The 27,912-nt window shown below is 52.0% G+C and overlaps 1 protein-coding gene across 1 annotated transcript; it reads right to left on the bottom strand.

Moving 5' to 3' along the window:
- Positions 1-17: 17 nt before the first annotated feature.
- Positions 18-27,751, bottom strand: SPG11 (SPG11 vesicle trafficking associated, spatacsin). The gene is made up of 41 exons (XM_088063377.1): positions 27,513-27,751; positions 26,490-26,674; positions 25,538-25,765; positions 24,820-25,006; positions 24,198-24,335; positions 23,170-23,648; positions 22,799-22,944; positions 22,015-22,147; positions 21,204-21,359; positions 20,572-20,750; positions 20,253-20,429; positions 19,807-19,878; positions 19,282-19,409; positions 18,561-18,727; positions 17,700-17,907; positions 17,034-17,237; positions 16,264-16,370; positions 15,340-15,485; positions 14,867-15,028; positions 14,450-14,516; positions 13,837-13,999; positions 12,653-12,855; positions 12,050-12,158; positions 11,665-11,824; positions 10,634-10,846; positions 10,311-10,511; positions 9,878-9,985; positions 9,342-9,501; positions 9,024-9,238; positions 8,161-8,607; positions 7,638-7,989; positions 6,748-6,890; positions 6,013-6,211; positions 5,317-5,454; positions 4,665-4,798; positions 3,555-3,662; positions 2,931-3,099; positions 2,325-2,413; positions 1,520-1,675; positions 954-1,105; positions 18-394 (listed from the first exon to the last, which is right to left on the bottom strand). The coding sequence occupies exons 1-41, from the start codon at positions 27,713-27,715 to the stop codon at positions 214-216; spliced, it is 7,272 nt and encodes a 2,423-aa protein (XP_087919503.1). The 5' UTR covers positions 27,716-27,751; the 3' UTR covers positions 18-213.
- Positions 27,752-27,912: the final 161 nt, after the last annotated feature.

The raw sequence follows: 27,912 nt of genomic DNA on the forward strand, positions 1-27,912 counted from the left end.
TTTGCTGGTGACTCAAGTAATTTATAAACAGATTTATTATACAAAACACAATTTTAGGTTAATAGTTTCAGCATTTTAAATATTTACAACCCTGTCCATTTTTCTGGAGTAATTTTTGCAGAGCAGCAGTGCCCTGGGTGCAGGTCACTGATAAAATCTGTGTCAATCAGCACTGACCCTGCGCTCGTCTCCAGGCTGGAATTTGGCTGGAATTCAGTTGGATAAGAGGTCGTTGAGGCAGCAGGCAGTCTGAGGGTCCTTCAGCAGGGAGTTCACCACGTCATAGAACTTGTGTTCGTAGGCCAGCCTGTAGTAGGTGTAGATGTCCTCGCAGTGGGTGAGGAACCGCTTCAGGTTCCTCAGGGCAGCGTCAGCAGGGGCGTGCTGCTGGACCCTGGAGCAACAGCACATGGAACTGAGACACAGAAGCTTCCCAGGCCCCTGAGACTTGCTCTGGGCCTGCAAGAATGACATTTTCAACAAGAGGTTGTACTCAACACCTACATTTGAACCTCCTGGTTGTTTATTTGATCTGATTCATTTCAAAGATTTGCTCTGGCCAGCCCTGAGCTCCCTCCTTGTCCAGCTCAAGGACAAGGCTGGGTCAGAGTGACTTCCATGCTGTGCTCAGGAACCAAACCGACAAATCCTCCCCTGGCAGGGTGGGCAGCCCTGGCACAGTGCCCAGAGCAGCTGGGGCTGCCCCTGGATCCCTGGAAGTGCCCAAGGCCAGGCTGGACAGGGCTGGGAGCAGCTGGGACAGTGGGAGGTGTCCCTGCCATGGCAGGGGTGGCACTGGCTGGGCTTTAAGGTCCCTTCCCACCCAAACCATTCTGGAATTCTATCTCAAGTCCCCTGTATGAAACCTTCCCCTGTAACAGGTTGAACAGTTTAATAACCCTTTCCTCCTGCCCCTCTCAGGGCCTGCAGTTTTTCCCCTGACCCTCACTCACCTCTTGGCCACCTCCTCGAACAGGCTGGGCCGCAGTGGCCGCTGCTGCTTGAACTCCTCCAGGTACACGAAGTCACCCCTGGTGATCACCTGCTGGAACAGAACCTCAGCCCAGTCCGGCAGGAACTCGTAGGCCTCGGCCAGGATGGCTGCCTGCAGGGAGAGCAGGAACAGGGATTGCACAGAACATTCCACACTGTGTGGATCCTCACTACTGGGAGCTTCAGTTTGAGCCACCCCTTGCTGCTGTTGAGAGCAGCTGTGAAATACAGGCTAACAAAACACTGTGAACAACCTTCCTCAGCCCCTGAGCAGGGACACCTCCCATTGTCCCAGCTGCTCTGGGTACCCTGTGCCAGGGCCTGCCCACCCTGCCAGGGAACAATTCCTGCCCCAAATCCCATCCAGCCCTGCCCTCTGGCACTGGGAGCCATTCCCTGTGTCCTGCTCCTCCATCCCATGTATCCCACAGGATACAAGGTTGGGGTAAGAGGACACAGAGGCCAGGAGGAGGAGCTGGGGCACTGCAGTGACACGGTCACTCCCCCCAGAAGGACCCCAGCTCACCTGGTAGAACCTGGGCAGGGCCAGGATGGCTCCAGGCAGGTCCTGCCTGCCCAGGTTGATGATCCTGGTGCTCTGGCCCAAGGCCAGGAAGTGCAGCTGCAGCGTGATGAGCCGCGTCAGGCGGCGGCAGCGCAGCGCCTGCCGCACACACGAGTCCTGCAACACAGCACTGAGAGCTGCAGGGCAGCCTGGACACAGCCCTGAGAGCAGGAGTCCTGCAACACAGCACTGAGAGCTGCAGGGCAGCCTGGACACAGCCCTGAGAGCAGGAGTCCTGCAACACAGCACTGAGAGCTGCAGGGCAGCCTGGACACAGCCCTGAGAGCAGGAGTCCTGCAACACAGCACTGAGAGCTGCAGGGCAGCCTGGACACAGCCCTGAGAGCAGGAGTCCTGCAACACAGCACTGAGAGCTGCAGGGCAGCCTGGACACAGCCCTGAGAGCAGCTCGGGTTCTGCAGTGACTGAGAGCACTGCAGCCTCCTGTTCATCGTATCCCATGAGCCTTAAACAAAGCTTCACTCCCACAAATGCTTCCATCATTATTGCACTTGGCTTTAAATACTTCATTTGTTCTATCCTTGCTAATTAAGCTCACGGTCCCTGCTCTGACAGTGGGGAACCCACCTGTAGCCCCAGGGGTTAAAGGCTGAGCAGGGCCAGCATGGCATGCTCAGCTACAGCTGTGCTGCAGAGACACAGAGCCAGGAGCCCTCCCTGGGGCAACTCTGTGTTCTCCCAGCACAGCCCACTCCTCACGAGCTCCCAGCACTGCCCACAAGTCCTTCTGTTCCATCTCACTTTACCTTGGAGTAACTTTCTGCTGCATCAATGAAGAGAGTCAGAGCTTTCAGCAGCAGCTTCTTTAAATTTGCAACATCCTGAAGAGACTCCTCTGAAACAGAAAAAGAAGGAATAACCATTTATTCATAAAGGTGACAAAGTTAAGTTACAAAACTCCCTCCCAGTGCCAAGTCTGTCCCTGGCGTTCTCTCAGAAAGCACCAACAAACTGAACCATAACTGATGAATTAAAACAGCAGAAGGAACACACTGGCTGTTCAGCTGATGGATCAAAGCTTTGCTACAGCCTGGTCGAGTGACTGGAGACTGGAAAGAAACCCCAAGCACACGTTTGTGGCAGAGCCCAGCACTGACCGTGGGCAGATCCATTCAGAAATCCCCTGGCACAGCTCCTGCTGTCGCTGGTGCTGCAGCACGGGCTGCCCAGGCCGCAGAGCTCAGCCCGTGGGTGCCACACACAGAGCCCAGCACTTCACAGGAGCCCTGCAAACCCAGCTGGGTCTGTCCCTGCTCCAGAGGAGCCACCGGGGCAATGTCACACCGGGAGAGAGCCCTAAATCCCACCCTCTGCAAACACAAGGGACCTCCCCTCCCTGCCTCCCCGCTCACCCCAGGGCCGGCACTCGATGAGTTTGAGCTGGGTGGAGGCAGCAGCCTCGTGGTTCTGGCCGATCTCCCTGCACATGCTGAAGCACAGCGCGATCATGTTGTGCTTCTCGCTGTCACCGGGCCGGCAGCGCTTGGTGTAGTCCAGCAGCGCCGCCTTCAGCGTCCCGCTCTGGGCACACAGGGCACACTGAGCACGGCTCCCGCCTCCTCCTGCACCCACCATCTCCCACAGTGCACCCAAAACCCAACAGCAGCCTCACACCCGCTCAGCCGGGCACCAGAACCTAGCACCGACACAAATGTCAAAACCTGACCTTTCTTGGTGACTTAAACAAAGCTATGAGGATTTATGGTTTTTTAAAGCCCCCGTGAAACTTTAACTGCAAATAAAGCGGGGTCTGAAAACACTGACAATGCCAAGTTTAAGTTTCAATGCTGCACTCGTAGCCCTCAACTAATTAAGGAAAAATGGTTCAACTAAAATGAGAATAAGCCCCAGCATTAATTTACTTCTGTGAAAGCTGACTCTCGATTCCTGCACTCAGGAAGTCAAATGCCCAGACAATTTCACCCTGTGCTTCCAATGCAGCCACACAACTCCCTGCACGTTTGTCCCTCACGTACCGGGTCCAGTTTCTTCCTCATGAGCACCTCGAAGTAGTGTTTGTGGTGCAGCAGCTCGAAGATGTAGGTCATCTCATTGTACCTGCCGATGCCGGTCAGCAGCCGCACCTGGGGGCAGCCAGGGCGCGTCAGGAGCTCCCCAGGCACAGCAGCTGCAGGCATTCCCGTGGAGCCACGGGGGACTCCCAAACCAGCCCAAACTGCATCGTTTCAGCACAGAAAAACGGGCAGGGAAGCTTTCAGCGCCGACCCCGCGCCACTGGGCACGTCCCAGGCTCCAGGAGTTCCTTCAGGATGCCAAAGAGCCCCTGCCCTACAGAGCAGCATTTCCCCAGCGGCTGAATCACCTGTGTACAGGCACAGCCCCACTGCCCTGCCCCACAGGTACAGCCCCACTGCCCTGCCCCACAGGTACAGCCCCACAGGTACAGCCCCACAGGTACAGCCCCACAGGCACAGCCCCACTGCCCTGCCCCACAGGTACAGCCCCACAGGCACAGCCCCACAGGTACAGCCCCACAGGTACAGCCCCACAGGTACAGCCCCACAGGCACAGCCCCACTGCCCTGCCCCACAGGTACAGCCCCACAGGCACAGCCCCACTGCCCTGCCCCACAGGTACAGCCCCACTGCCCTGCCCCACAGGTACAGCCCCACTGCCCTGCCCCACAGGTACAGCCCTGCCCCACAGGTACAGCCCCACAGGTACAGCCCCACAGGTACAGCCCCACTGCCCTGCCCCACAGGTACAGCCCCACAGGTACAGCCCCACAGGCACAGCCCCACTGCCCTGCCCCACAGGTACAGCCCCACTGCCCTGCCCCACAGGTACAGCCCCACAGGTACTGCCCAGCCCCACAGGTACAGCCCCACTGCCCTGCCCCACAGGCACAGCCCTGCCCCACAGGTACAGCCCTGCCCCACAGGTACAGCCCAGCCCCACAGGTACAGCCCCACAAGCACAGCCCCACAGCCCAGCCCCACAAGCACAGCCCCACAAGCACAGCCCCACAAGCACAGCCCCACAAGCACAGCCCCACAGGCACAGCCCAGCCCCACAAGCACAGCCCCACAAGCACAGCCCCACAGCCCAGCCCCACAAGCACTCACCACCAGCCCATACTCCTCCCTGGGAGCCAGGTGCTCCTCGGTGAGCAGCCGAGCTGCCTGGAGCACGCGTGTGATCCCCTCCATGTGGCACGTCAGGCTGAAGCAGCTGTGGGCCAGGATCAGCAGCTCTGTGACTGGAGAGCAGAAGAATTCTGCTATTTCAGTTGAAAGGGCTGAGGAAGTGAATTACTGCCTCTCTCCAGAAGAGAAAACACAAAATGCATGCGAAGCACAGAACTTGCAGCCTCCTCCAGGAGAAGCTGACGAATGTGTAACACATCATCGCTGCACTGCCTGCCAGCTCTGTGCTTGCAAAAGGAAGGACACGAGTTTTGCTTTTGGGTTTGAAAAATCCCTAACTGTGATGAATATGAACAAAGTCACAATGCCCCTTCTCAAACAAACCACCACGACAGCTCAGGTCACTCCCTGACTGCATTTCCCACCTCCTGCTCAGCACAGAAATCTGAATTTTGTTCAGATAATAACCCCCTACGCAACGCCCTTATCTACTGTGCATATCCTCAGCCCTACAAATGGAATATCAAACTTGAGATCAGCAGCAGAGCTCCCTTTGAGCTGTGAGTTTAAGCCAACAATGCCACGGTAGTTACACACAGGTTACACCAGGTAGGATTTCCCATGTACTCACTGCAGGACAGCTCCCCACGGGGGACAGAGGAGATTTTATCCAGTAACTTCATCCCAACCAAGGTGTGATCCTGGCACAGCTTGGCAAGCTGCAGGAGTGCCTGGCTCTCCACTGCAGGGTTCCAAACCTGCTTCTGCCCTGTGGCCAGAGAGAGAATTCTGTCACCACTGCTAATTATGCAGGAGAGAACTCCTATTATTGTTTATCATTAATTAACAACCCCCAAACAAACCAATCTGACATCATCCAGACTGACTGAGGTCTTGGGACTACAATCCTAAAGACTTTGGGTGTTACTGCTTAAATTTAACAATCAGAAAATACTTTTTTGCCAGTTCAAATCAATAAAATCCTACTGGACAGCCATACAGCTGCCCCTCATTTCCCAAAGGAAAAAAGGAAAGGGAAAACCTTTTGTCATGCTTTACACAGAGAAATGTACATGATATTCCCAAGTCAGATCATGTGGGGCAGCAAAGACCACTGTTAAAAATCCTTTTTTTAAAAAAATATTGAATTTATGTCCATAGAAATACAACCTTAACTACTGCAACACCACACTGGACACAGGAGTAACTACAAATGAACGTTTGTACACAACTTTACATCAGGCAGGCATTGCTCACAGGGCAGAGCTGCTCAGACACCCCTGGCTGTGCTGAGCTCTCAGGGACCAAAGCCCAGGTGTGTCCCCACCTTTTCCCTGTGCCGAGGCCAGCAGCTCCTGGGTGATCTGCTGTGCCAGCAGTGGTGCCACAGTGGCAGGGGACAGCCCCTGGCAGGTGATGAAGGCCTGGGCTCTGCGGCTGCGCTCCGGCCCCCGCCGGGCCAGGATGGCCCCCAGCACCTCCCGCGGCTCCCGCGCCGACACCTCCCCAAAGGAACAGCTCAGCTCCTGCAGGAACACCCAAAATCCCAGTCAGAGCATCCCCCACCAACACCTCCCCAAAGGAACAGCTCAGCTCCTGCAGGAACACCCAAAATCCCAGTCAGAGCATCCCCCACCAACACCTCCCCAAAGGAACAGCTCAGCTCCTGCAGGAACACCCAAAATCCCAGTCAGAGCATCCCCCACACAACACCTCCCCAAAGGAACAGCTCAGCTCCTGCAGGAACACCCAAAATCCCAGTCAGAGCAACCCCACCAACACCTCCCCAAAGGAACAGCTCAGCTCCTGCAGGAACACCCGAAAAGGAAGAGGGCAGGGTGAACAGACCTGCTGGGGAGGCTGTGGAAAGGCCACCAGACAGAGCCAGGCTCTGAGCTGGGCTGGGCTCAGAGCAGGGACTGGCCAGGCTGACAGTCCAGCTCACCCACACCATGCCCAAGCCCACTGGCCTTTTTCCACACAAAGGGTTGGAATTTCACCCTCTGCAGCTCCTCCAGGCCCCTGCTGAGGACCTTCCTCCCTTCCCCACGCCCAGCCTTACCTTGGAGAGCTCGTAGAGGCACAGCACCTGCCGGCAGTAGCCCCTGCCATGGACACACTCCTCTGCCAGAGCCTTCAGTGCTGCCACCACGGCATCGTCCCCACTCGGGGCCCCCAGAGGGGTCCACTCCTCCAGGCTGGATGCTGGAAACAAAAAAAACATCAATTCCTATCTCATGAAGGCACACAGCTCCCTTACACCCAGGCAAAGCTCCCCAAATCTACAGCAATTGCGTGACACTTGCTCAGTCTTTGAAAACCGAGATTTTTACACCTTGATTTTTTAAATTTTACATTTGTTTCAATGTAACATAACACAAACATCCCAAGTAATATCTCAGATATAAAATTTCTAAGCATTAGATTGAATGAGGGTCCTGCAGCCTTCCCAATGGGTTAGGATTCATTTATGCTCTTCTGTCTATTCAGCTTTACACATCAGTATGAGAAAGGGATGTTCCAGCTGAAACTCACTCAGATTTCACAGACATGCAGAGAACTTTACAGACATTCTCAGCCTTAGCCTTGCTATTAAACAAGAAACACTAAACCCTTCAGAATGCAAAAGAGTCAGGAAAGTATATTAATTAAAGCATCTCCCTGCTTCAGCTACAGAAAAACAAAGTTAGTAGAATGTGTTTTCTGAAGGCAGGAGCAGGGCTGAGGCCCAGTGCTGCTTTACTGGGCCAGAACTGAGAGCAAAGGTAACAAAGGGGAGGTTCGGGATCTATGGCAGCCGTTCACAGAACACCCTGCCTGGAGCACAGCGGGCTTCCAACTCCTGTCACGACAGCATTCAGGAACCAGGGAGAGAAAGCAGGGAGAGCCAGATTTCTGCAGCAGTTTTGGGGAGATGCAAAGAGAGGGGAGGCAGGGCAGGGAGTCACTCACTGCTGGGGGCTCCGCTCGCCGCGCCGGCCTCGCGTGTCCCGGCTCTGGCCGCCAGCAGGGCCCGCACCTCGGGCTGCAGCTGCTCCAGCCCGGCCTCCCCCGAGGCCAGCGCCCGGCAGTGCAGCACCAGCGACACGTCCCTGGGCCACAGCTGGAAGTAGCGGCACACTCGGGCGGCCTCGGGCACGCTGCCCTCGTCCAGCAGGGCTCCCAGCAGCGCGGCCAGCGCCGCTCGCTCCCGGGGCTCCAGAGCCTGCCGGGGCTCCCCGGGCCCCAGAGCCCGCCGGGGCTCCGGAGCCTGCCGGGGCTCCCCGGGCCCCAGAGCCTGCCGGGGCTCCCCGGGCCCCAGACCCTGCCGGGGCTCCTGAGCCTGCCGGGGCTCCCCGGGCCCCTGAGCCTGCCGGGGCTCCGGAGCCTGCCGGGGCTCCCCGGGCCCCAGAGGCCCCCCGGGCCCCAGAGCCTGCCGGGGCTCCGGAGCTTGCCGGGGCTCCCCGGGCCCCAGGGGCTCCCCCGGCCCCAGGGCCTGCAGGCCGCGGGGCCCGGCCGCCCTCAGCGCCGGCAGCTGTGCGAAGGAGAAGCGCCGGGCCAGGCTGGCGAAGGGCAGCTCCCGGCCCGGCCCGCAGGGACCCTGCCCCGAGCCCTCGGCCGCCAGCGCTCGCTCGGCCACGCGGCACTGCCAGATCCGCTTCTCCAGCTCCTGCAGCTCCGGCACCGCCACCTCGGGCTCCTCCAGCGCCAGCCAGTGCCCGGCCAGCGTCAGCAGCAGCTGCCTCTCCAGCAGGCCGGCTGTGTTCTCCTGCCCCGGGCATTCCCACACGCTGTTGGCCTGCTCGAGGAAGAACGCCGCTGCGGCTCGGCTGCAGACGGAATGTTTGCTGAAGGTGTCGTTGCACTTTTTCCAGAAGTCAGCTCTTGTCTGGGTGTGATGCCACTGTCCAGTGTCTCTTAAATGATGTAGATCTCTCAGAACCTGTAAAACATACAGAGGTTTAGCACAATTATCTTTCCAAGCAAGAAAACTCCAACTGACACAGGATGGCCAGCACTGAAACACTGGGTTTAGGTAAGTGCTCCAATATGCAACAAGGCACAGAATTGGTTTGGGTTGGAAGGGAGCTTAAAGATCATTTAGTTCCACCCCCTGATAGACAAACCTGTCTGTTTTTCTCCCCAAATAAAACTGATTGCATATGAATAAAAAAAATAAGAGAATAAGGAGAGTTGTCCTGAACCCTGCAGCTCAGCACGTGCAGCCAGTGTGTTTGGTGCACTTACATTTAAAATAAAAAATTACTTAACAAAGAATGAACGTTTCAGGAAGGCTGAGAAGCTGCGTGCCCGATGCTGGCAGCAGCAGGAAGAAGAGGTGACTGTCACTAACTGTACCTCGTGTGTGACAACGCTGTCCACGGGCAGCTCAGCCAGGGCTGCCACCTCCCGAGCCAGGCTGAACATTGCTTTGTCCTGCAGCTGCTCCAGAATGGAGCTGCACTCCTCCTGGAAGGCCTGCAGGCTGCAGGAGGTCAGGATGGAGCGGCTGATGGAGATGGAGGAGTCCCTCAGAGCCTCACTGAGGGCACAGAGCCTCTTCACGTGGGGACCTGTGTTAAAGAGAACAGCTCAGGAGAGCTGAGCCCCGGGGGAGGCCGAGCTTCCCTCAGGATTCAGCCCTGCCAGAGGGGCCGGGCTCCACGGTGTCCTCACCATCCAGCAGGAGGTTCTCTGTGGCAGCCAGGAGCTGCAGGAGCTTGCCCAGCTCGTAGTCGGTGCGGCTCTGCTGCAGCATCAGCTCCAGCAGGAACAGCGCCTGCGAGCGCAGCCACGGCCCCGGCACCTCGGGGGCCGCCCCTGCCGCGGCTCCCAGCTGCGGAAACAAGGGGGCAAGGCTCAGGGGTCCCTTTCCCTGGGGAACAAGGCCCTGCTGCTCCCTCACGGGGACATCAGAGGTGGCAGCAGGACCAGCAGTGGCCAGGCAGAATTAATGAACTGCTGGACAAACAGTCCCTGCCGCTGTCCAAGCACAGCTCGTGAAGGGAAAGGGAACTGAGCTGCTGAGGTGCAGGAAGGAAACCCACTCGTGACAGGGAATGTTAGTTAGCAGCATACTCAGGGAACCAGAAAAGTGGGATGGAAAGAATTGTTCAAACATCTGCACTGAGAGACAAGGAGCAGGCTGTGAAAACTCTCAGCCCAGCTGCTAAATCCCAGCAATGACATTTAGAGAAAATCCGTGTCCTTACTTCTGTGAGGCTTTCCTGAAATTTCTCCAGTTTGGTTTTAGCTTCGTTGTACTTTTTACAGTTCATGCACAGTTCATACATCTCCAGGATGTGCAGCAAAGGGGAATCCTTTAACACAAAAAAAACAGATGATAAATTCCCAAAAGTACCTCAATAAATAAATCATACTTTAAAAAAAATCATCTATTATTTCATTCAATAAATGTAGAATTTGTTTCCTCAGCAGCAGAACAATGAAGTTTTAATTTATTAAAATTGCATGCAAGGTTGATGTAGGATCTACAAATCTGTGACAACTGGAAGAACTTCTAATTTGGCTGGGAATTTCAGTGGACAGCCAGGTTATCCTTGGCACAAAGCAAGATAGAAGGGGATTTACAGGCCCAGGAGGTGCGAGACACATCAAATATACCCTGAAACCACATTCCCTCACCTTCAAAAAGAGCTGGAAGCCATTGAGAAGTGTTTTACTCTTTTGCTTCCTCAGGAGGACTTTCCAGATGGCAGCGAGGTCCTGCAGGTCCCACTGGGGACTCCCTGCCAGGCTCTGGGTGTGGGCGGTGGCCTCAGCCCTGGTGGCACCATCCACAGAAGTGATGATCCACACACAGAGGCAGGAGATGGGGTTTGCATCCTGCAAGTGCCAGAAGGATGGGTTTATAGCCCAGCTGCCCGCTGGAAGGGGTCCCACAGGAGCAGCAGCAGGTTTGAGGCAGGTGCAGGAAGCTCCTGCTCTCTCCTCAACAGGTAACTCACGGGGCAGCAGGCTGCCAGCACGCTGAGGATGGGCGCGTGTGCCCGCAGCCCCTCTGCCAGCAGGTGCCAGCAGGGGCTGGGCTCCTCCTGGCACTGCAGCAGCACCTGGAACACGCTCCCTGCACGGGCAGCCTCAGCACACAGCAGCTTGCCCAGGGCCAGCAGCAGGTGATCTCGTAGCACGGGAGGGAAATCCTGCAGGAGGGGAACGACCTGTTGGGGAAAAGCACCAAAACCTCGTCAGGCTCAGAGGAGAGGGCAGGAGGATGGAAGCACTGAATACACAAAGACAAAACACTCTTCAAATCTGGTTTTTAGAACAGCTTTGGAGACCTAGAGAGGAAAACGGGTTCTGTAGGTGTGAATTATTATTATTAATAAATTATTCTAATTATTTAGATTATTCTAATAAATAATTATTCTAATGAAATTATTATTAATAATGAAATAATAATTCTAATGAAAGATTGAAGCTCATCCTTTTCCACAAAGCTCAAATGTCTCCTAGAGAACCTCAGCTCTGTTCTCTCTTGTAGGGCAGCAACAGAGCATGAAAAGGGTCTACTTTAGTAGTTACAGATTCTTCAAAACAACGAGGAGATCCAAGTTAAAATCCTAGGCCTGCTAAGCATCATCTTACCTGGAATTACCCAGTTAGCTTCCTCACATGGCTTTTCCCAATTGCTTTTATGGAAGTATTTTATTCATTTTTAAATCACATTCAAAACCAAAGGTGGAAAAATTGGATTCTCAAAAGTTTAAGTATCTTTACCAAGAAATCAATTTGCATTTTGAAAGGAAAGATGAGTGGCTTTATTATAACTTACACTGAACATCTGGCAGCTCTTCAATTAAAAAAAGCAGTAACTGCTTGAGTTTAAATTTATTTGGCTGCAAGGGAAGGGCTACCACAGGCCAAGGGTTTCAACATCCCAAGAGAACCAAAGCCCAGGAACTGCTGAGGCCCCTGTTGTCTCCACACTGGGATATCCTCTTGCTACAAGACTCAGTTTAATGCACCCCCGGCTCACCTGGGCTGGCTGGTGGCCGTGGAGCTGGGTCTGGACGAGGAACTGCAGCCACTCGTTGGATTTGGCACATTCCCTCAGGAAGGACGTGCTCAGCTCCAGGTTATGGACTCTGCAGAACTGCATGACCAAGGACCACTGCCTTCTGGAGTCACTGGATGTCCTGCAGGGAATTCAGAGAGCTTCAGCTGCCATGAGCTGCAGTATTTGCAGCAGATGTTCAGGTGTGAAGTGACCCTGTGACCCTGCACACAGCCCTGGGAGCTGCCACTGAGGCAGGCACTGTCCTGTCCTGGCCTCTTTGCTGTGCCCTGACACACAAACACCAGTGAGCAGCCAGTGCTCAGCCCCCTTCCCCAGATAACCCCTCAAACCAGGCTGCTCTCACCTCTTTACTCCTTGCTGCTCAATGCCATCCCAGAAGGCCTCCTCCAAGGAGCTCAGAACTGCTGCTGCTGCTGCTTTTTCACCATCAGCCAACTTTGTAAACTTCTCAGCTGTTGAGGAGAAGACATTCCTGAGTTGCTGTTTGGGCTCAGAGCCAGGGCAGCGTTTCCAAGGGTACTGGTTGGGAAAGCAGCCACCTGTGGCCCTAGAGTTAGAAATTCAACTTTCTGAAGTTATTTCTAGGATAAATTTAATTTCCCTACAGCTTTGAACACCTGATCTCCCTGCAGGTGTAAGACAGCTTTCAAACAGGAGGGAGAAAGGAGATTTGGCATTTGTTTAACTCTGTGGAACATCATTACAAGGCTGAACCTCACTAATATCAGCCTTAGCAGCTGCTGGACAGTGTCTGTTAGCTCCTGATACAGCTGTATCACTCTTCCTGCCTTACCCCACACCACAGGATCAACGTGCACCTTCAAAATTAGTACAAAACCAGGAACAAAAGAACAGCAAAGCTCTCAGATGCTTTTACTGCACTTGCTGAGCCAGCAGGCAGCACCTCTGCACCCTCCCCACTGCACAGCAGCCAAAGGCTCCTTACCCAGGCTGTCCCCGTGGCTGTGGTGAGAGCCCTCGCTCCTGCTCCTGTGGGTGCCGATGCTGCTGGCAGCTCTGAGATCCACGCGCAGCCCCAGGCTGTCCAGCCCCAGCAGCTCCAGGAAGCACACGCAGGCTGCTGCCACCGACGGGACACCCAAGGAGGACAGGGCCACCAGCCGGGCCTCCCGTGCTGCCTGCTGGACCCTGCAGGGAGCAGCACACACACACGGGGAGCTGCAGCTGTGTGCTCCTCTGAACCCCACAGCCATCAGCCACAAAGAGAACCCTCAGCCACCACTTCCATGTTTACAGAAAATGGGGGGGGTGGGAATGAAGGCTCACACGTGACAAGCAGAGTTTGCAATTCAGTACATTTATCAAAAGCTAAAGGCAGTGGAATTGGTGTTAAAATTCACTGAACATCCCCTCAGCAGCTGAGGGCACAAAGAGATCTGCACATTTGCAGATTTCCAATCCACTGCAGCACCAGGAAGCCGAGTCTGACCTGCAGATGGTGCAATGAGAAAAATGTACCCAAAGGGTTTTCCCACAGCAGCCACTGAAATAATCCTGTGTCCCTGAACTGCTGAACCATTGTTTCACTCTGCATTAATGCCTGCTTCCCTTTTTGCTCCAGTTTTACCTGTTTACACAAGAGAAACCGATCTGTGTGGAAACGATGGAGAGAAACAAACAGTGACTAATGCACAAACCAGACATCCCAGAAACAAAGTGATTTCTCCTAATTCTCACACTAAACAGCGAATTCCAGGTATTCAAGCAAGATGTGCCATTTGACTGTAACCCTTCTGAACACCTGATTTTGAAGCTTCAGCCAGAACATTTAAATCCATCAGCCTCCAGAGCACTTTTTCCCTTTTTTTGCCTTACTGATAAACTAAAGAATTAGGAAATTTCAAAGGACATTAGGAAATGTCAAAGAAAAGGAGCATCACTCTCCTACAAAGTCATCTAGGGGCTCAGGTTCCTAAAAGAAGAGCCCACCCACGTTTGATCTGACTGGAATATTTTCCTCGCTTCCCTTGTGTGGATTCCACTGCGGTAATTCCAAACTCGGCTCTCCTCCTTTCAGGTGCTGATTTCTGACCTTTAGGACACACCCAGGGGCTGCTGGGGAGGGTGAATCCCCCCGTGCTCAGTTCTGTGCCTGCTGAGGACACTCACAGCTGCCTGGGGGCTTTGCTCCTGGCCAGCTGCTGCAGGAAGGTGCCGAAGGCGAAGGCAGGGCGGCCGTGGCGCAGGTAGAAGAGGAAGCCCAGCCTCTCCACCACGGCGTGCCTGCTCACCAGCTCGGGCCAGGAGAAGTGGGGCAGCTCGCTCCAGGCATCTGGAATGACACAGCAGCACCAGCAATGACAACAATGAACAACAATGTTCAGTGACAACAGCTGAACCCAACAGCAGCAGCTCCTGCGGCTGCAGAACGTGGGGCAGGATCAAACGCGGCTCCCCAGCTCTCATCCAGACCTTGGCAGACCCAAATCCACACCAAAACCCCACTCCTCGCTGGAAAATCAGTGCTCTGCATCACCTCAGCTTGCTTTTAAAATAAAACAGTGGTTTTCTTTCTGATATTTAGAGAAAGATCTGCCTGTGAAGAGCTTAATGCAAAAATCTAGAATTCTAGTTCAAAACCCAGTTTTAGTAAATTACACTATTTTTCCTGTGAAAGAAATGGCCTTTTGAGTAAATTTATCTGCCAAATAATTCCCCTGGAACGCAATTTGTTTTGGGTGCTTAGGCTAGGAAAGCATGTAAACCTTGGCAGGAAACATACCTGACACAGCAAGAGTGTTTGTTGATTGCCAGCCAAATAATTTTGTGGGATCAAAGGGCATTAATGACTGAAAGATCAGAAACAAAATATATTGAGGCAGCTTAAGAATTTCACATCACTGTCCTATCTAATTCTCAATTTCTGATCCTCTTACCGTTACAAACATCTTAAAATTTAAATATTGTAATTTCTGCAATATTAAACACCTTGCCCACTGAGCACTGCAAGAATATCCCTCTCTGCCATTCCAGCAGTGCCAAGTCACAGGGTGTAGAGACCACTTGAAAAAGCAGTTCAGGATGAAGCTGGGAACTTCAGCTCCACATTAAGCATCCCAAAACAAGCCCTGGCTCCCACCCCCTTCAGCTGACACCAAACTTCTCTTTCCTTGTGTCCTGCCAAAAGCACTTTGTGTACCTGCAGAAGGTGGTAGAGAGAGATGTCAGGAGGCAAAATTCCATGAGCAGTGCAGGAGGGAAAGAGAGCAGCCTTCAGCTTGGGGTAAGGGGTCAAGGCCATTTTTAAGAGCTGGGGATCAACTTTCTTCAGAGGTTTTTCTGTATCTTCGTTCTGAAGGACCTACATTGCAAGCAAGCAAAATTAATTAGGAGGAAACTGCACTAAATGACAACAAAACAACTTTGGGGTGTGCCAATCTCCCTCAGGGGAATTTGACATGCAGTGACAACACAGAAAGCATCATCTTTTTTCCTGTAAAATGTTCTCAAATTGTATCAGCCCCATCTTCCCCAGCAGCTGATGCTGCAGGTGCCTGTGCTGTGACACTCTGGCCATTCCAACACGTGGCTCAGGGGACATTTTCTATCAAAGCCACGAGGGCAGGGCAGCAGCAGGACAGGGATCAGGGCCCCAGGTGCCCCAGGCAGTACCTGGTCGATGCCCCCAGGCCCGTACACGGTGGTGGCCAGGGCCAGCAGGGTCCTGCCCTCCAGCAGGATGCTGCTCACACCCCCCTGGCTGCTGGGAATCAGCATCTGAGCATTGGCCAGACTGGCCTGGAAAATCATCTTGGGATCTTCAAAGAAAAAAAAAAAAGTGACACTTAATTCCATGCAAAACCAGTGTTAAATCATCAATCACATGTTACAGCTGTCCTCTGACTGCGAAAAATGCTGAATTTTCTATTTTTTGTTGTCCATACTGATTTTCCTCTCTTTGCCAATAAGCACAGGTAAGATGAGCTAAGGTTTACCAAGCTTTCCCTGCTCAAACTACAGCTTTGCCTGCCCAGGGGTTGAGCCCCACAGTTTAGCACTGGAGTGCTTCAATTCTTTATCCTACACTGATCACACTTCCTAAAAAAAACCTTCACTTGGGATTATTTTTGTCTTTTGTAAATGTGACTCTGAAGATGAAATGTTTAAAAAGCACGATGAGTTAGGGGCACAAGTTCTACTGGCTTTCAGTAAAGCCAACACATAATCCAAGGGCAGAGAAATCAACATGTACCACAGGGACTAGAGGAAGGTTTCATTCCAATGGGATGTGTATTTTCTCATGAATTTCTCATGAATTCTCCCTTCTCCCTTCTTGTTCAGCCTCTTGGGAACGTGACTGAGCTGGAGGTAACGATGATCCTACACAGAATGATTCTCACTTCTGTGCAGCCTCCAGATCTTCAAGGGCAGTTCAAGCAGGAATCACAACCCAGATTTCAGAGATGAGCAAGTGATGGACAGGGAGGTGGCTGGCCATGGCCAGAGGGTTTGCAGCAGGGCAGAGGTTTAACCCAGCTGTGCCCAACCCTGGGCTAGGGCAGGAGCATCAGCCCCGCTCTGCAGCGAGATCCCTACCTCGGGGATTGCTGGCAACCCCTCGGCACTGCACGAGGAACTCAAACCAGGGATGGGCTTCGTGCAGCTCCTTGTTATCCAGGATAGGGCAGCTTGAAGGGGTTAAACTGGAAATGAATGAGCAGCAGAGTGAAAACACAGGACTTGTAACCACTGATGTAACACAGCATTAAAGATCTGCAGCATCCCATGGGTGTTATGCCAAATACAAGTGGTTAGACAAACCAGAAAATGAGGTAGTGGCTTTTTTTCTGTCCACTTCTACATTCCTGATAATTCCAGCGTTAGACTGGAGTTAGAGCTCAGAAATTGTAATTGCCAAGTATCCATTCATTGGGAAGTATTCATCCAATACCTAACACTGGTTACACCTTCAAATCCCAGCTAACCCTGGTTTAGGTGGAAACCAGCAATTTCCTTATTTGAACATATCAGGAGTAAATTCACACTTGTGCTTAAGAAAGTTTCTGAATTCTGCATATTCTGAGCTTCTGAAGAGCAACTTGGCTCATTTAGGATTGTACTGCTTACAGCATCACACTAATTACAGCTGCAATTGTTTCTTTTTGTGACTGACACGCAAATTAATATTAAGACAATCTGAATAAAGCTGCAAAATATGGCTTAAAATCTCACACACTGCCCCAGAGTTTCTGTGAAATGACGCTGCCAGGGCTGAGGAAAACTCTCCCTACCAACTCTTCAAGTTGTGTTTCCTCCTTCAAATCCGGGATCCCTCGCGGGATTTGAGGGATGGGAAGGGTTGCTACCTGTAATAGTCCAGGTAAGTGTAGAGCAGGTACTGCAGGCTGTGCTCCAGGCAGTGCAGGACGAACTGGCCATGGAAGTCCAGGCCACTGGCAGTGCTGTATTTTGGAACAGGGTGAGGATTCTGCAGGACTCCCCCCAGGCACGACAGCCTCTGGAGCAAGAGCTCAAAATCTTCCAGCTCAGAACGGACAAAGATTCCCTTGCTGTCAGAAAAAAGCACAGACACTGATCACACAGCTCTCTTTGACAAGTTCAGTTCTCTTTGACAAGTTCTGATGGGTGCTTTCAGCCCAGAATTAGAGCAGACCTTTCCCTCTCAGGCATTAATTCCCCACTGAGACAAACACAATGTGCCAAAATCCATCTGCTTGTGCCCCAGCAACACTGTGATCACTGCAGAGAACCAGCTGTGAAATGCTCAGAATTTCCCCCTTGCATTAAAGCTGGAATCAGGAATATATCCATTGGGAAACATCCAGGGGCTGAGGGAGGAGTGCTCTTAGTGTTTCAGACAACCCAAAGTAGAAGACTAAAATCACACTTACCCATGGATTCGTGCTGTTTCCAAAAAGAGCAGTATAAAAATTACTATGTGTCAAGGATTTTATTTCTGATTTTGGCTTCACACAGGAAGGAGAGAGAGTGTGAAGCCCTGGGGGCCCTACCTGGCCAGCTTGTTCAGGATGTCCTGTCTCATGTAGGTGCTGCACACAGTGCTCCTGTCAACGATGTCAGGGCTCAGGGGGGGCCAGGCAGAGCGGCCACACGGAGCCTGGCTGGGCTCTGACTCCTCAATCCAGGAGCAAATGCTGACCCAGTCATGCTGGGCTGTCAGGTGCATCCAGAGGGCCTCAGGACTGCAGGTCTTGAGTTCTGGGTTTCAAAAAGGTGAATGCATGAAATCAGCACACACACAAACACTTCTGAGGGAAATACTGGGATTTTCTTACACAGAATTGTGGAATGGTTTGGGCTGGGACCTTAAAGTGCATCAAGTTCCTTGGGCAGGGACATCTTTCACCATCCCAGCCTGGCCTGGGCCACTGCCAGGGATCCAGGGCCTGCCCACCCTGCCAGGGAACAATTCCTGCCCAAAATCCCATCCAGCCCTGTCCCCTGGCACTGGGAGCCATTCCCTGTGTCCTGTCCCTCCAGGTACCAATTTTTAATGAACAGCTGTAAACATGGTGCTGAGATCAAGGCTACTGCTCCAGCTTTTGGAACCTCGTGCTGGCAGAGCTGGGAGTGGCTCCCCAGCACAGGGAGCAGGGCAGGACATGGCAGAGGGTGGCACTCACACGTGGCCATGCCTCAGCCAAGGCCCTTCCAGCCACTTCCAAACCCTTCTCTACAGGAAGAGCCCGGATCCAGGATGGAATAGGCTGAAAGCCATCGTTACCCACTTCCACTGGTAACACAAATAAGAAATAAGTGACCTCTGTGCCCCTGCCAGCCCCACACAGCGGCTGTGCTGTCCCAAAGAGATCCTCATTCCCAGTTTCAGCCCTCAGTGCCACAGTACTTACCTTGGCGAGGTTTCCAGGGGAGCAGAATCATCTCCTGCAGCAGCTCATCCCACCAGAGAGCCCAGCTCAGCAGCACCCTGATCCTGCTGCTGCCCCGGCGCAGCTGCGAGCCCAGCACTGCCTGGTGCCTGCACAGCTCCTGCTGCTGCCTCCTGCAGCTGCTGAAACTGCAACGGGCTGGGGTCAGCCTGGCCTCAGCCCCCCAGCTCAGCACAGCTCCCTGAGGGTGCCAGAGGGACTGACTCCAGCTCTGACAGCTAAAGAGCTGCCTCGTTTTCCCAAAGCTGACATAACAAATTATCAGTATCATAACGGTTTCACCATTATTTAACTGGAAAAGGATTTCTGCAGCTTATTTCCTTTGCTGTGCTACAGACATCCTAGATCAAAAACAGAGCAAACATCTGAACACGAATAACTGAGTAGTAATTCTAGTATTATTATTAAAAACTCTTCATTTGAAGAAGAGCTCTGTCACCCTCACAATAGTTTGTCATGACTCACACAGGAGTTTGTCATGAGAGAACATGAACTGCTACATTAATGAGAAAATGACTCAGTCCCCACACTGACTCTGATTTCTGCAAATGTGCAGTGTGAAATCAATGAAGCTAAAGACTGTATCTGTTAGTGCAGTAAATCCCACAGAATGTAGAATCCAGCACATTTTAAACCCTATTAATGCTATTAATTAATTATTAAAATTAATAACCCACATTACCTGGAAAGAGACTGAGTCTCTTTATTTTCCTGGAAGGATTCTGAGTAGAAGCTTTCAACCTGATGCACAAAGTCTATCATTTTCTTCTCTTTTTCAGAAAAATAGTTTTCTTCTTGTAAGACTTTCACCTTTAATTCAAATTAAAGCATTACCTCCAACTGTTAAAGTATTACCTCCAATTACCCCCAGTTTAATCTGTCTTTAATACATTCCAGTTGTAAATGATCCTGCAAGTGCAAACAACAACCAACTGCAGGAAAAAAATGCTGGAAGCAGAGAGCAATACACTTAAATGGCAAGAGGACTCCAGACTGTGTGAGAGAACCTGATCAGAGCCAGGACAAATAAATGACATTTGAAGAGCTCTGTACTTTAACTGCAAATGGACAGGGACAGGGATGCTCCAGGAGGAGGAAGGCACAAGCCCTGGCTGTCTCTGCTCTGAAGGTCAGCTCAGTCTCAGCACAAACACACCCCAGGCTCCAGGGCTCAGACCTGGACTGGAGGAGCCTTTGCTGCACTCACCAGGAGCTCCCGTACGTGTTTGTCCTCTGTGTGGAAGCAGATCTTGTGCAGCTCCTGCTTCACGTCGAAGCCCTGGCACAGAGAAGACACCCACTGTAAAATGTGCCAACAGAATACACTGGAAAGATCAAACACAGAATACACACAGCTGCTTTCCTTCCAAAGCACACAGCCCTGACAAACAGGCTTGTGACAGGCCCTGCAGCAGCTCCCACAGGGATGTCCCCGATGTCCCCAAAGCCTGGGACACCTCCCCAGGCAGAGCCACCCTGACCCTGCTGCTCAGCAGCTCAGCCAACACACCCCCATGGCCAGGCTCGCTCAGCAGCCCCTCAAAGAATCCCATTTTCACTGCAATCCCACCTGGTTCTGGTGGAGCCAGTGGACCCAGAGCAGCCCCAGAAGCTCCCCGTGCTCCTCGCCAGCCCCACCCCAGCAGCTCTCACCAGGTTCCTCAGCAGCTGCGAGGCCTCCCTGGTGCTGCCCTTCAGCAGACAGTCATAGGCCAGGCTCAAACCCGTCTGGATAAACTCCTGCAGACTCTCAGCAGGATGCTGCTGCCTTCGGAAGAAGATCTGGGCCTCTGGCACTTTGTTGCTCAGGATGGCCTCGGCAATGACCTCCTAAAGGGAAAAACAAGGAACAAACGGATCTATACCAGCCCTGTGCTGATCTTCTTCCCCTGTCCTTTAAGGTATTTCCACGTAAATCATCTCCTAATATAAACTCCATCACAGCACTAAAATCTGGGTGACTCAGTTTCACCTCTGGTGTCAGTTTTTCCCATTCTTGGCTCTCTTCTATCTCAGGCAGGTCTTCATCCAGGTCAGCTGCCGTGTGCCCCGGAGTCATCGGTGCTCGAGGATATTTCCTCAGGAATTTTCTCAGTTTAATGATGTAGTCAGTTAAAATATCTGCAGCCTTCTGCAGGGATTCATCAGGTTCTGCCAAAAGCACCCAAGACATCAATAAAATGGGAATGAACGGACAGATTTTAATGTCTAGCAATGCTGAATTAATGAATGTGCTGATTAATAAACAGAAACCCCTCGGAGGGAAGAGCACATCAGCTCTGTCCCCTGTGCAGGCAGTGACAGCCCAGCACTCCCAGCACACAGGACACAGCCACAACTCCACAGAGCTCCCTGCCCTCACTCAGGGGTTTTCCTGCCCAGGGACCAGTAAAGGAGAACTGAAATTTTGTATTAATCCAACCAGATATTAGTCAGGTAAGTCCAATCTAAAAGACAGGGATGAGCATCTTTCACTCACTTAATTCTAGTATTTTTATGTTAATTCTAGGCAAATTTAAGCTTTTAATTAAAAGAATTAGCTGCTCTTACTTAAATGATGAAATGATGACACTACTAGATATGACCCAGCAGGAGGGATCTTACCCTGTGTGTGCACAAAGATTTCCTCCAGCTGCTTGGTAAGGAAGGTCAGGGTGAGGCTCAGGAGCTGCTCAGAGAACTGCTTGCTGTGAGGCTCCATGTCACTGTCCTGGATTGCTGAGCAGAGCAAGTTTAAAGCTGGCCTGAGCTCCTCCAAATCTGCAATGGTTCCACAAACAGTTCACACATCTGCAGCCCACACCCAGCCACAGGGAGAGAGGGAATGAAATGCACCTCGGTGTATTTCTCAGAATGAAATGCACCTCGGTGTATTTGTCAGCAGGAAATGCACCTCGGTGTATTTCTCAGAATGAAATGCACCTCGGTGTATTTGTCAGCAGGAAATGCACCTCGGTGTATTTCTCAGAATGAAATGCACCTCGGTGTATTTGTCAGAACAAAATGCACCTCGGTGTATTTGTCAGAACAAAATGCACCTCGGTGTATTTCTCAGAATGAAATGCACCTCGGTGTATTTGTCAGAATGAAATGCACCTCGGTGTATTTGTCAGAATGAAATGCACCTCGGTGTATTTGTCAGCAGGAAATGCACCTCGGTGTATTTGTCAGAATGAAATGCACCTCGGTGTATTTGTCAGAACAAAATGCACCTCGGTGTATTTGTCAGAAGGAAATGCACCTCGGTGTATTTCTCAGAATGAAATGCACCTCGGTGTATTTCTCAGAAGGAAATGCACCTCGGTGTATTTGTCAGCAGGAAATGCACCTCGGTGTATTTCTCAGAAGGAAATGCACCTCGGTGTATTTCTCAGAAGGAAATGCACCTCTGTGCAGCTGCAGCTTCTTCACTTACTTCTCAGGTAGGACTGGGAGGTGCCATCCCCAGGGTGCTCAGGCCCAGGACAGGGTGCAGACAGACTGAAAACACTTTCTTTGCTTTTTAAAAACAAGTCCACTGTGTCCAGCTGGCGATTTTCCAAACCTGCCTAGACAAACACGAAACAGAACAATCAAGAAGGGATTCTAAACCCATACACTGAGCACTTCCTGCTGGAATTCTTACTCCATCCTCAGTGACAAACTACGAACACAGAAAAGCAGAAGGGATTTAAACTCTGTGTGCAGCACCTGCAGCCTGAAATAAGAAGGTGACCTGTAGAGTACCTGGCAGGCTCCTTTGACCCCTGCCCTGCATCTTCACACACAAAATGTTATTGCAGCAATATACAGTAAATGCTATGAGAATCAGGACTCTGAATAAGCTCACAGCAATTTTACATGAACAGTACAGTAAAGCCAGAAATCCAGTTCCAAGGATTTCTTTTCATATTTAACACTTTGCAAAAGGACAAAAACTGCTGCAGAAATTGGCAAAATTGCTTTTGGGTCCAACTAAGAGGGAACTGTGAGCACTGCTGCATTTTCTTTTATTTTATTAAAGTGCATTCACTTTGCTGCTCTGTTTCTTCCTTTGGGTTACTCATCTGCTTATTTAACAACTGTTAAATTAACTGTTTTACTGCTTATTTAACAACTAAACCACTTCCTTTTGCCCCTGCGTTCGAGGCATGATTTTAACTGTGTCTAAACCCACCCTGCTTGAAATGCAGAGTTTATTCTTTGGCAGCTTTCCTTACCTCGAGGGCATGGATGGGAATGGAGCACCTCTCCCAGCCATTGAGGTGACACACGGCATCCACGACTGCGGCGCTGCCGAACATCATCAGCCTGCTCAGGAACTCCTCCTGAGTCAAACCAAACAGGACCAGGGACAGGCCACGCTCTGAACGACAGAACCAAGCCACAGCTAAGGACAGAGCAGCCTCTCCCTGGGCAGCAGCATTTCTACCCACTGCTGCTTCCAAAAGAGCGAGGCAAAGCTGCAGCGGCTGTGTTTGGATTCCAGCCGAGCAGGAATGCAATGGAAGTTACCCAACAGCAGCCAGGCAAGCAGGTAAAACACTGAAACCCTGAAGCAGCTGTGTCAGGACAGTTTATGGCCCCTCACCTGTCAGCAGCAGGCACAGTGGCAGCTCTGCACTGCACTCCACGAAGACACTGCTCCTGCCGAAGTGGGAACACGTCACGTCCTGGGACTCAAAATCCCAAAGCGCCAGAGACAGCCCCGTGTCCTGTGCCAGCACCACAAACACAGCTTTAGCTGCAGTCACCAGTTTACACTCCAGTTTGACCATTTCCTGGGGTGCTGCCACGGGGATCTGTGCCCACTGCTGTCCTGCATCCCCACGGGCCGTGCCCTGGCTTTGGAGCGCCCGGGAAGCCGCCCACGTAACAGCCCGGGGAACAAAGGCCACCATCCTCTCTGGATCATCACAAATTGCAGGATCGTGATCTTCAAGATGGGTAAAAAACTGATACCAAGGCAAATTCCAGTTGTTCACTTGACTGGAGTGAAAATCTGGAGAAGCTGGTGTTCTTCTTCTCCTTACTCTGTCCCACAGTGAGGACAACTGTGCCTTCCAGGACCTGCCGAGGGCACAAAGTCACCTGTAACACCAAGAACTCCAAGAACAAGGCAGGCAAAGCTTTCTCAGTTAAATAAAATGCACTTTGAGCTTATAAAATCCATCCAGCATCCTGCATTTTAACCTTACCATGGCCTCTTTATCTGCACTTAAATACTCCCTGCAGCTGAATGATCACAGATGCATCAGCTGACAACATCCATGTTTAGCATTTCTAGGAAAAAGTTCTCTTTTCCACACAGAAAATGCCCCATCAATCAAAAAACAGAATTAATTCCAGAACTGAATCTTTCTCATCCACACATCAAGTTGTAACTGACATGCTTCATTAGTATCAGTAAGACTCAAAGGTAACCCCAAAGCAGCAATCCCTGAAGCTGCTCAATGCCGTACGTAAAGCTTAGTCCACCCTAAATTCAAAAGGTTTACAGCAGAATGGGCTGATTTCACCTGTCACAACTACAGCTGAAAGAACAAATCAGCAGTTTATTATCAGTGACCCAAGGGAGGCAAAGCCCTGGCTGTGTCAGGAGGTTCTTCCCCTCCGTACCTGTCTGTGCGGAACGGCTGCGACAGCAGCTCCATGCTGTGCTCAGAACTGGCCAGCTCATCCTCATCCAGCCCCTCTGGAGGCTGCACTGGAAGATTTTCTGGATCCCTCTTACAGAGCAAATGTTCAGGGAACTGTCTGTAAAGAAATAAGTACGAAATTTCACCTTGCTCAGATGATTTAAGGTGTTTTTTCACGTTTAAGTCCTCCAGGAGCTCTGGATGCAGTTTTTTCTCAGGATAACAGGTGGGCCACCAAAACCTGCTGCTCCTTCCTCTGAGGCTGACACCACCTCTTAATTACCACCTGGCCCTAATTTATCAAGCTAAATCAACACAGTAGAGTTTGATAATTCTGTAGCCCACAGTATTTCTAAAAGGTGCTACCACCCACCCCTGGCACTGGGAGCACCTCATCTTCCTGGAAAAAAACACAAAGGGCAAGATAAAGTTTATCTAGTTGTTAACAGCTAGATTAAAATAAAGAGATGTGGTACATTTTCCTTTGTGAAAGTGGCAGAGAATAAATCAGAGCAAACAGCAAAAGGACAATTTTCAAACAAAGAGGAAGTTTCTGCTCTAGCACAGGATGAAAAGCTGCCAGCACTGCCCTGGGAGCTGACCTGAAGTAGGAGTTGAGCTGCACAGCCAGGGCACGGTGGCAGGTGCCGGTCACCACGGCCGTGCTGAGGTCAGGGGACACTGCCAGGCCAGCCAGGGGAGCCCCAGGGGCTGGGCCCTGCCCCTGCCCAGCCCCCAGGGCCACGCTGACCTTCCCTAAGGTGGCACCATCAGAGCAGCCAAATATGTCTGCAAACAGCATCAAGGAAAAGCCCTGGAGTGCCCAGCAGAGGAGTTACCCACCAGGGGAAGGTGGTGAATTCTGGCTCCAAGAGGAGGGACACACAACCTGACTTTACTGTACTTGAATGTGCCAGAGAAGATGCCCAGGAACAGGCTCAATCCAGGTGGAAGTGCCAGGTCTGGGCCCCTGCTCATCCCAACACACAGACCTGCCTCCCAGGCTCTGATCCCTGCAATCACATTCATTAATCTGAATTAAGCAATCAGGTGGCAGTAGAAGTCAGGCTGTTATACCCAGGCCCACAAATCAAACCTGAATGAAACCCATGAATCCAGAGGGAAGCAGATCTCCAGTGGGGTGCTGGGAAACCCAACACAACTGTGGCCCCTCACTACAACAACCAGGACGTGGCCACACAACCTTCTTCACAGGCATCACTTAAACGTCTTTAAAAAAATTCTGCTCAGCCCTGACAGCAAAGAAAAGCAACTTTGTTCTTCCAGATGATTCTCCCTGATCTCTCCTGCAAAGGATACAAATCCAGCCAGCACTGTCCAACAGGAACAGGATCCCCCTGCAGAACTGGGAGTCTGTTACTCTCGCCACAGCTTCTGGAGGCAGAGCCAGGGGGAAGCAGTCACAGGTCTCTGGGGGTGAGTCCTCCCCAGGAAAGGTCAGGTGCACAAGGATAAACTGGTTGAGCAGAAGTTTGCACTTGTTACTTCCAAAGGACAGAATCTTCATAGAGAAAATTGAAGGCAGACCTGTAAATTTAAAGATATTTAAAGTTTGTATTACAGCCAGGTGGGACTTTTGATTTGTAAAGGGATCCCAAGAAAATGACAGCTCAAATTCATTGTCCCAGTTACCATCCTAACAGATTGTGAGTTGGGGTGGTTGGTTTTAAATCTCATTTTCTGTGCCAGGGACATTAATTCTAGAACCATTTCCCAAAACTCTTTATGTGGCTTTTTCAGTGGACAATACTATTAAGGACATAAAAAATCAGCACAAAATAGGATTTCAGTAAGCACTGAGAGGAAAAGCTACAAACTTTGGAAATAAAATATTTTAGGAAGGGAGACTGTTTAAGAACAGCAAAGGTCTAACTGCACACTATGTTTGCTAATCATAAAATACAAGGTTAAATGTTTAATTAGTCTTTGCAGGGTTATTGATGAGCCCTGGCTCTCTTTTCTTCCCATCAGTCCCAATATTAAAGTTAAAATTTGAAAGAGCAGGGTTGCATATATTTTCTTAAAATTTATTTTTAAAACTTTGTATCACTCAAACATGACCCTGCAAGAGTTTAATTATGAAATGTCCCCATTATTTTTCAATTCCACGAATCCTGCTGATCACACTGGATCAGTGTGGAGGTACCCGAAATTCCCTAGTGCTCAATCCCATTCCCTGATCCACCCCAGCAGGAGCAGCAGAACCAGCCCTGCAATATTCCACACGTGCAACAGACTGAAATTTACTCACTGATGTTTTTAGCTTCAAGGAGCTTTTTAAGCGTCTCTTCCTTACAACTGTGCAGGGAATTCGGGTTGTGTTCTCCATCTTCTACATTGAATTCATAGACAAACAGGTCATGGTTTTGACCAAGAGCCAGGAGTTTTGTCTTGTTTGAGTGCGAACCATCATCATCTGCGCTGTCCCACACGAAGCTGAAGATAAAACATTCAGGAAGGTTATTGCCTTTATTCCCTCTCCCCATCTCCCAGCTGAACAATTCTGGACGTGCACTGGTGATGGGGAACACCTTCACTTCAGCAGGGAAACTTCACTGCTGCCACCCTGTCCCTCCCAGCACTGGAACTGCTTCATCCCTGGCAGGACAGAGCCTGAGCAATCCCAACTCCTCCTCCTCCTCCTCCTCTCTAGGATAAAGGGCTCTCCACCCTGGTGTGTTTTGCACTTTAGTCACGCAGGACACGAGGGATGTTTTGTTTCAGGATTTCCAGGAGGGAAAACCTCCCTGCTGGCAAGGGAGAGCAGAACACATTGTCCATCCCCAGATTTCTCCCTGGTTTTGAGCCGAGGAATTCTCCAGGTGTGTCGCAGCTGCTCCGTGGTGATGGGGAGGGGACAGAGAGGGACCAGCTCGGCCTGGGGCAGAGCAAAGCGGAGAGCAGAGCCGTGTCCCAGCCCCAGGCCAGGCTGCGGGGGCTCGGAGCAGCCTGGCCCAGCCGCAGGTGTCCGTGCCACGGGATGGGCCTCAGGGTCCCTCCGAGCCGAACCAGGCTGGGGTTGTGTGTCTGAGCAGCGCCGGTGCTGCGGGGCACCGCAAGGCTTTTGGCTGCCGGAGCAGATCTCGGAGGCACCGTGTGAGTGCCGAGTGGCACCGCGGCCGGCCCGGGGCACGCAGGGCTGTGGAGCCACAGCAGCCTTCCACAGAAACCCCCCGTGCTGTGGGCACACCCAGCACGGCCGCAGCCCCGGGGAGCGCTCCCCGTTCCGAGGCCGCAGCCCCGGCTCCCCTGGCCCTGCCCGAGCCGCACTTACTCAGCCCAGGCTCCCGGCAGGACGCTGCCCCCGGCCCGCCCGGGCCCGCCCGGCCACAGCGACTCCAGGCAGATCCCGCCGGGGAGCAGGAGGGTGCCCAGGGCGTCCCGGGCTCTGCTCAGCCGCACCCGCGCCCATCCCTGCGGCTCCTCCGAGCGGGGCACCAGGAGCACACGCAGCTCCGCCCGGGCCCCCGCCGCCATCCTCCTCCTCCTCCTCCTCCTTCCCCTCAGAGCCGCCCGGCACGGCCGCCCCTCGTTCCGGTCAGCTGGACGGAGCCGAGCCGCGACTACAACCCCCGGCACGCACCGCGGCGCCGCAATGCACGCTGGGAGCCGTAGTCCCCGCCGCACCGGTCTTTAAGCAGAACTCTCTTTAAGTAGAATTATCTCTGTCATTT

Source organism: Pseudopodoces humilis, chromosome 16 (genome assembly GCF_049639895.1).
Source record: "Pseudopodoces humilis isolate 2021_Gansu_Grassland_sample_001 chromosome 16, ASM4963989v1, whole genome shotgun sequence".
NCBI classification, from domain to species: Eukaryota; Metazoa; Chordata; class Aves; order Passeriformes; family Paridae; genus Pseudopodoces; species Pseudopodoces humilis.

What these genes read in the sequence shown, in the direction of transcription:
- SPG11 (XM_088063377.1), bottom strand. Translation starts at nt 27,715, where the DNA reads ATGGCGGCGGGGGCCCGGGCGGAGCTGCGTGTGCTCCTGGTGCCCCGC. An exon ending in TGCTGGCAGCCTGCTGCCCC is followed by an intron (nt 10,512 to 10,633) that starts GTGAGTTACCTG and finishes TGGCACTTGCAG; the next exon opens with GATGCAAACCCCATCTCCTG. An exon ending in CCCTGCCCAGGTTCTACCAG is followed by an intron (nt 1,106 to 1,519) that starts GTGAGCTGGGGT and finishes CTCTCCCTGCAG; the next exon opens with GCAGCCATCCTGGCCGAGGC.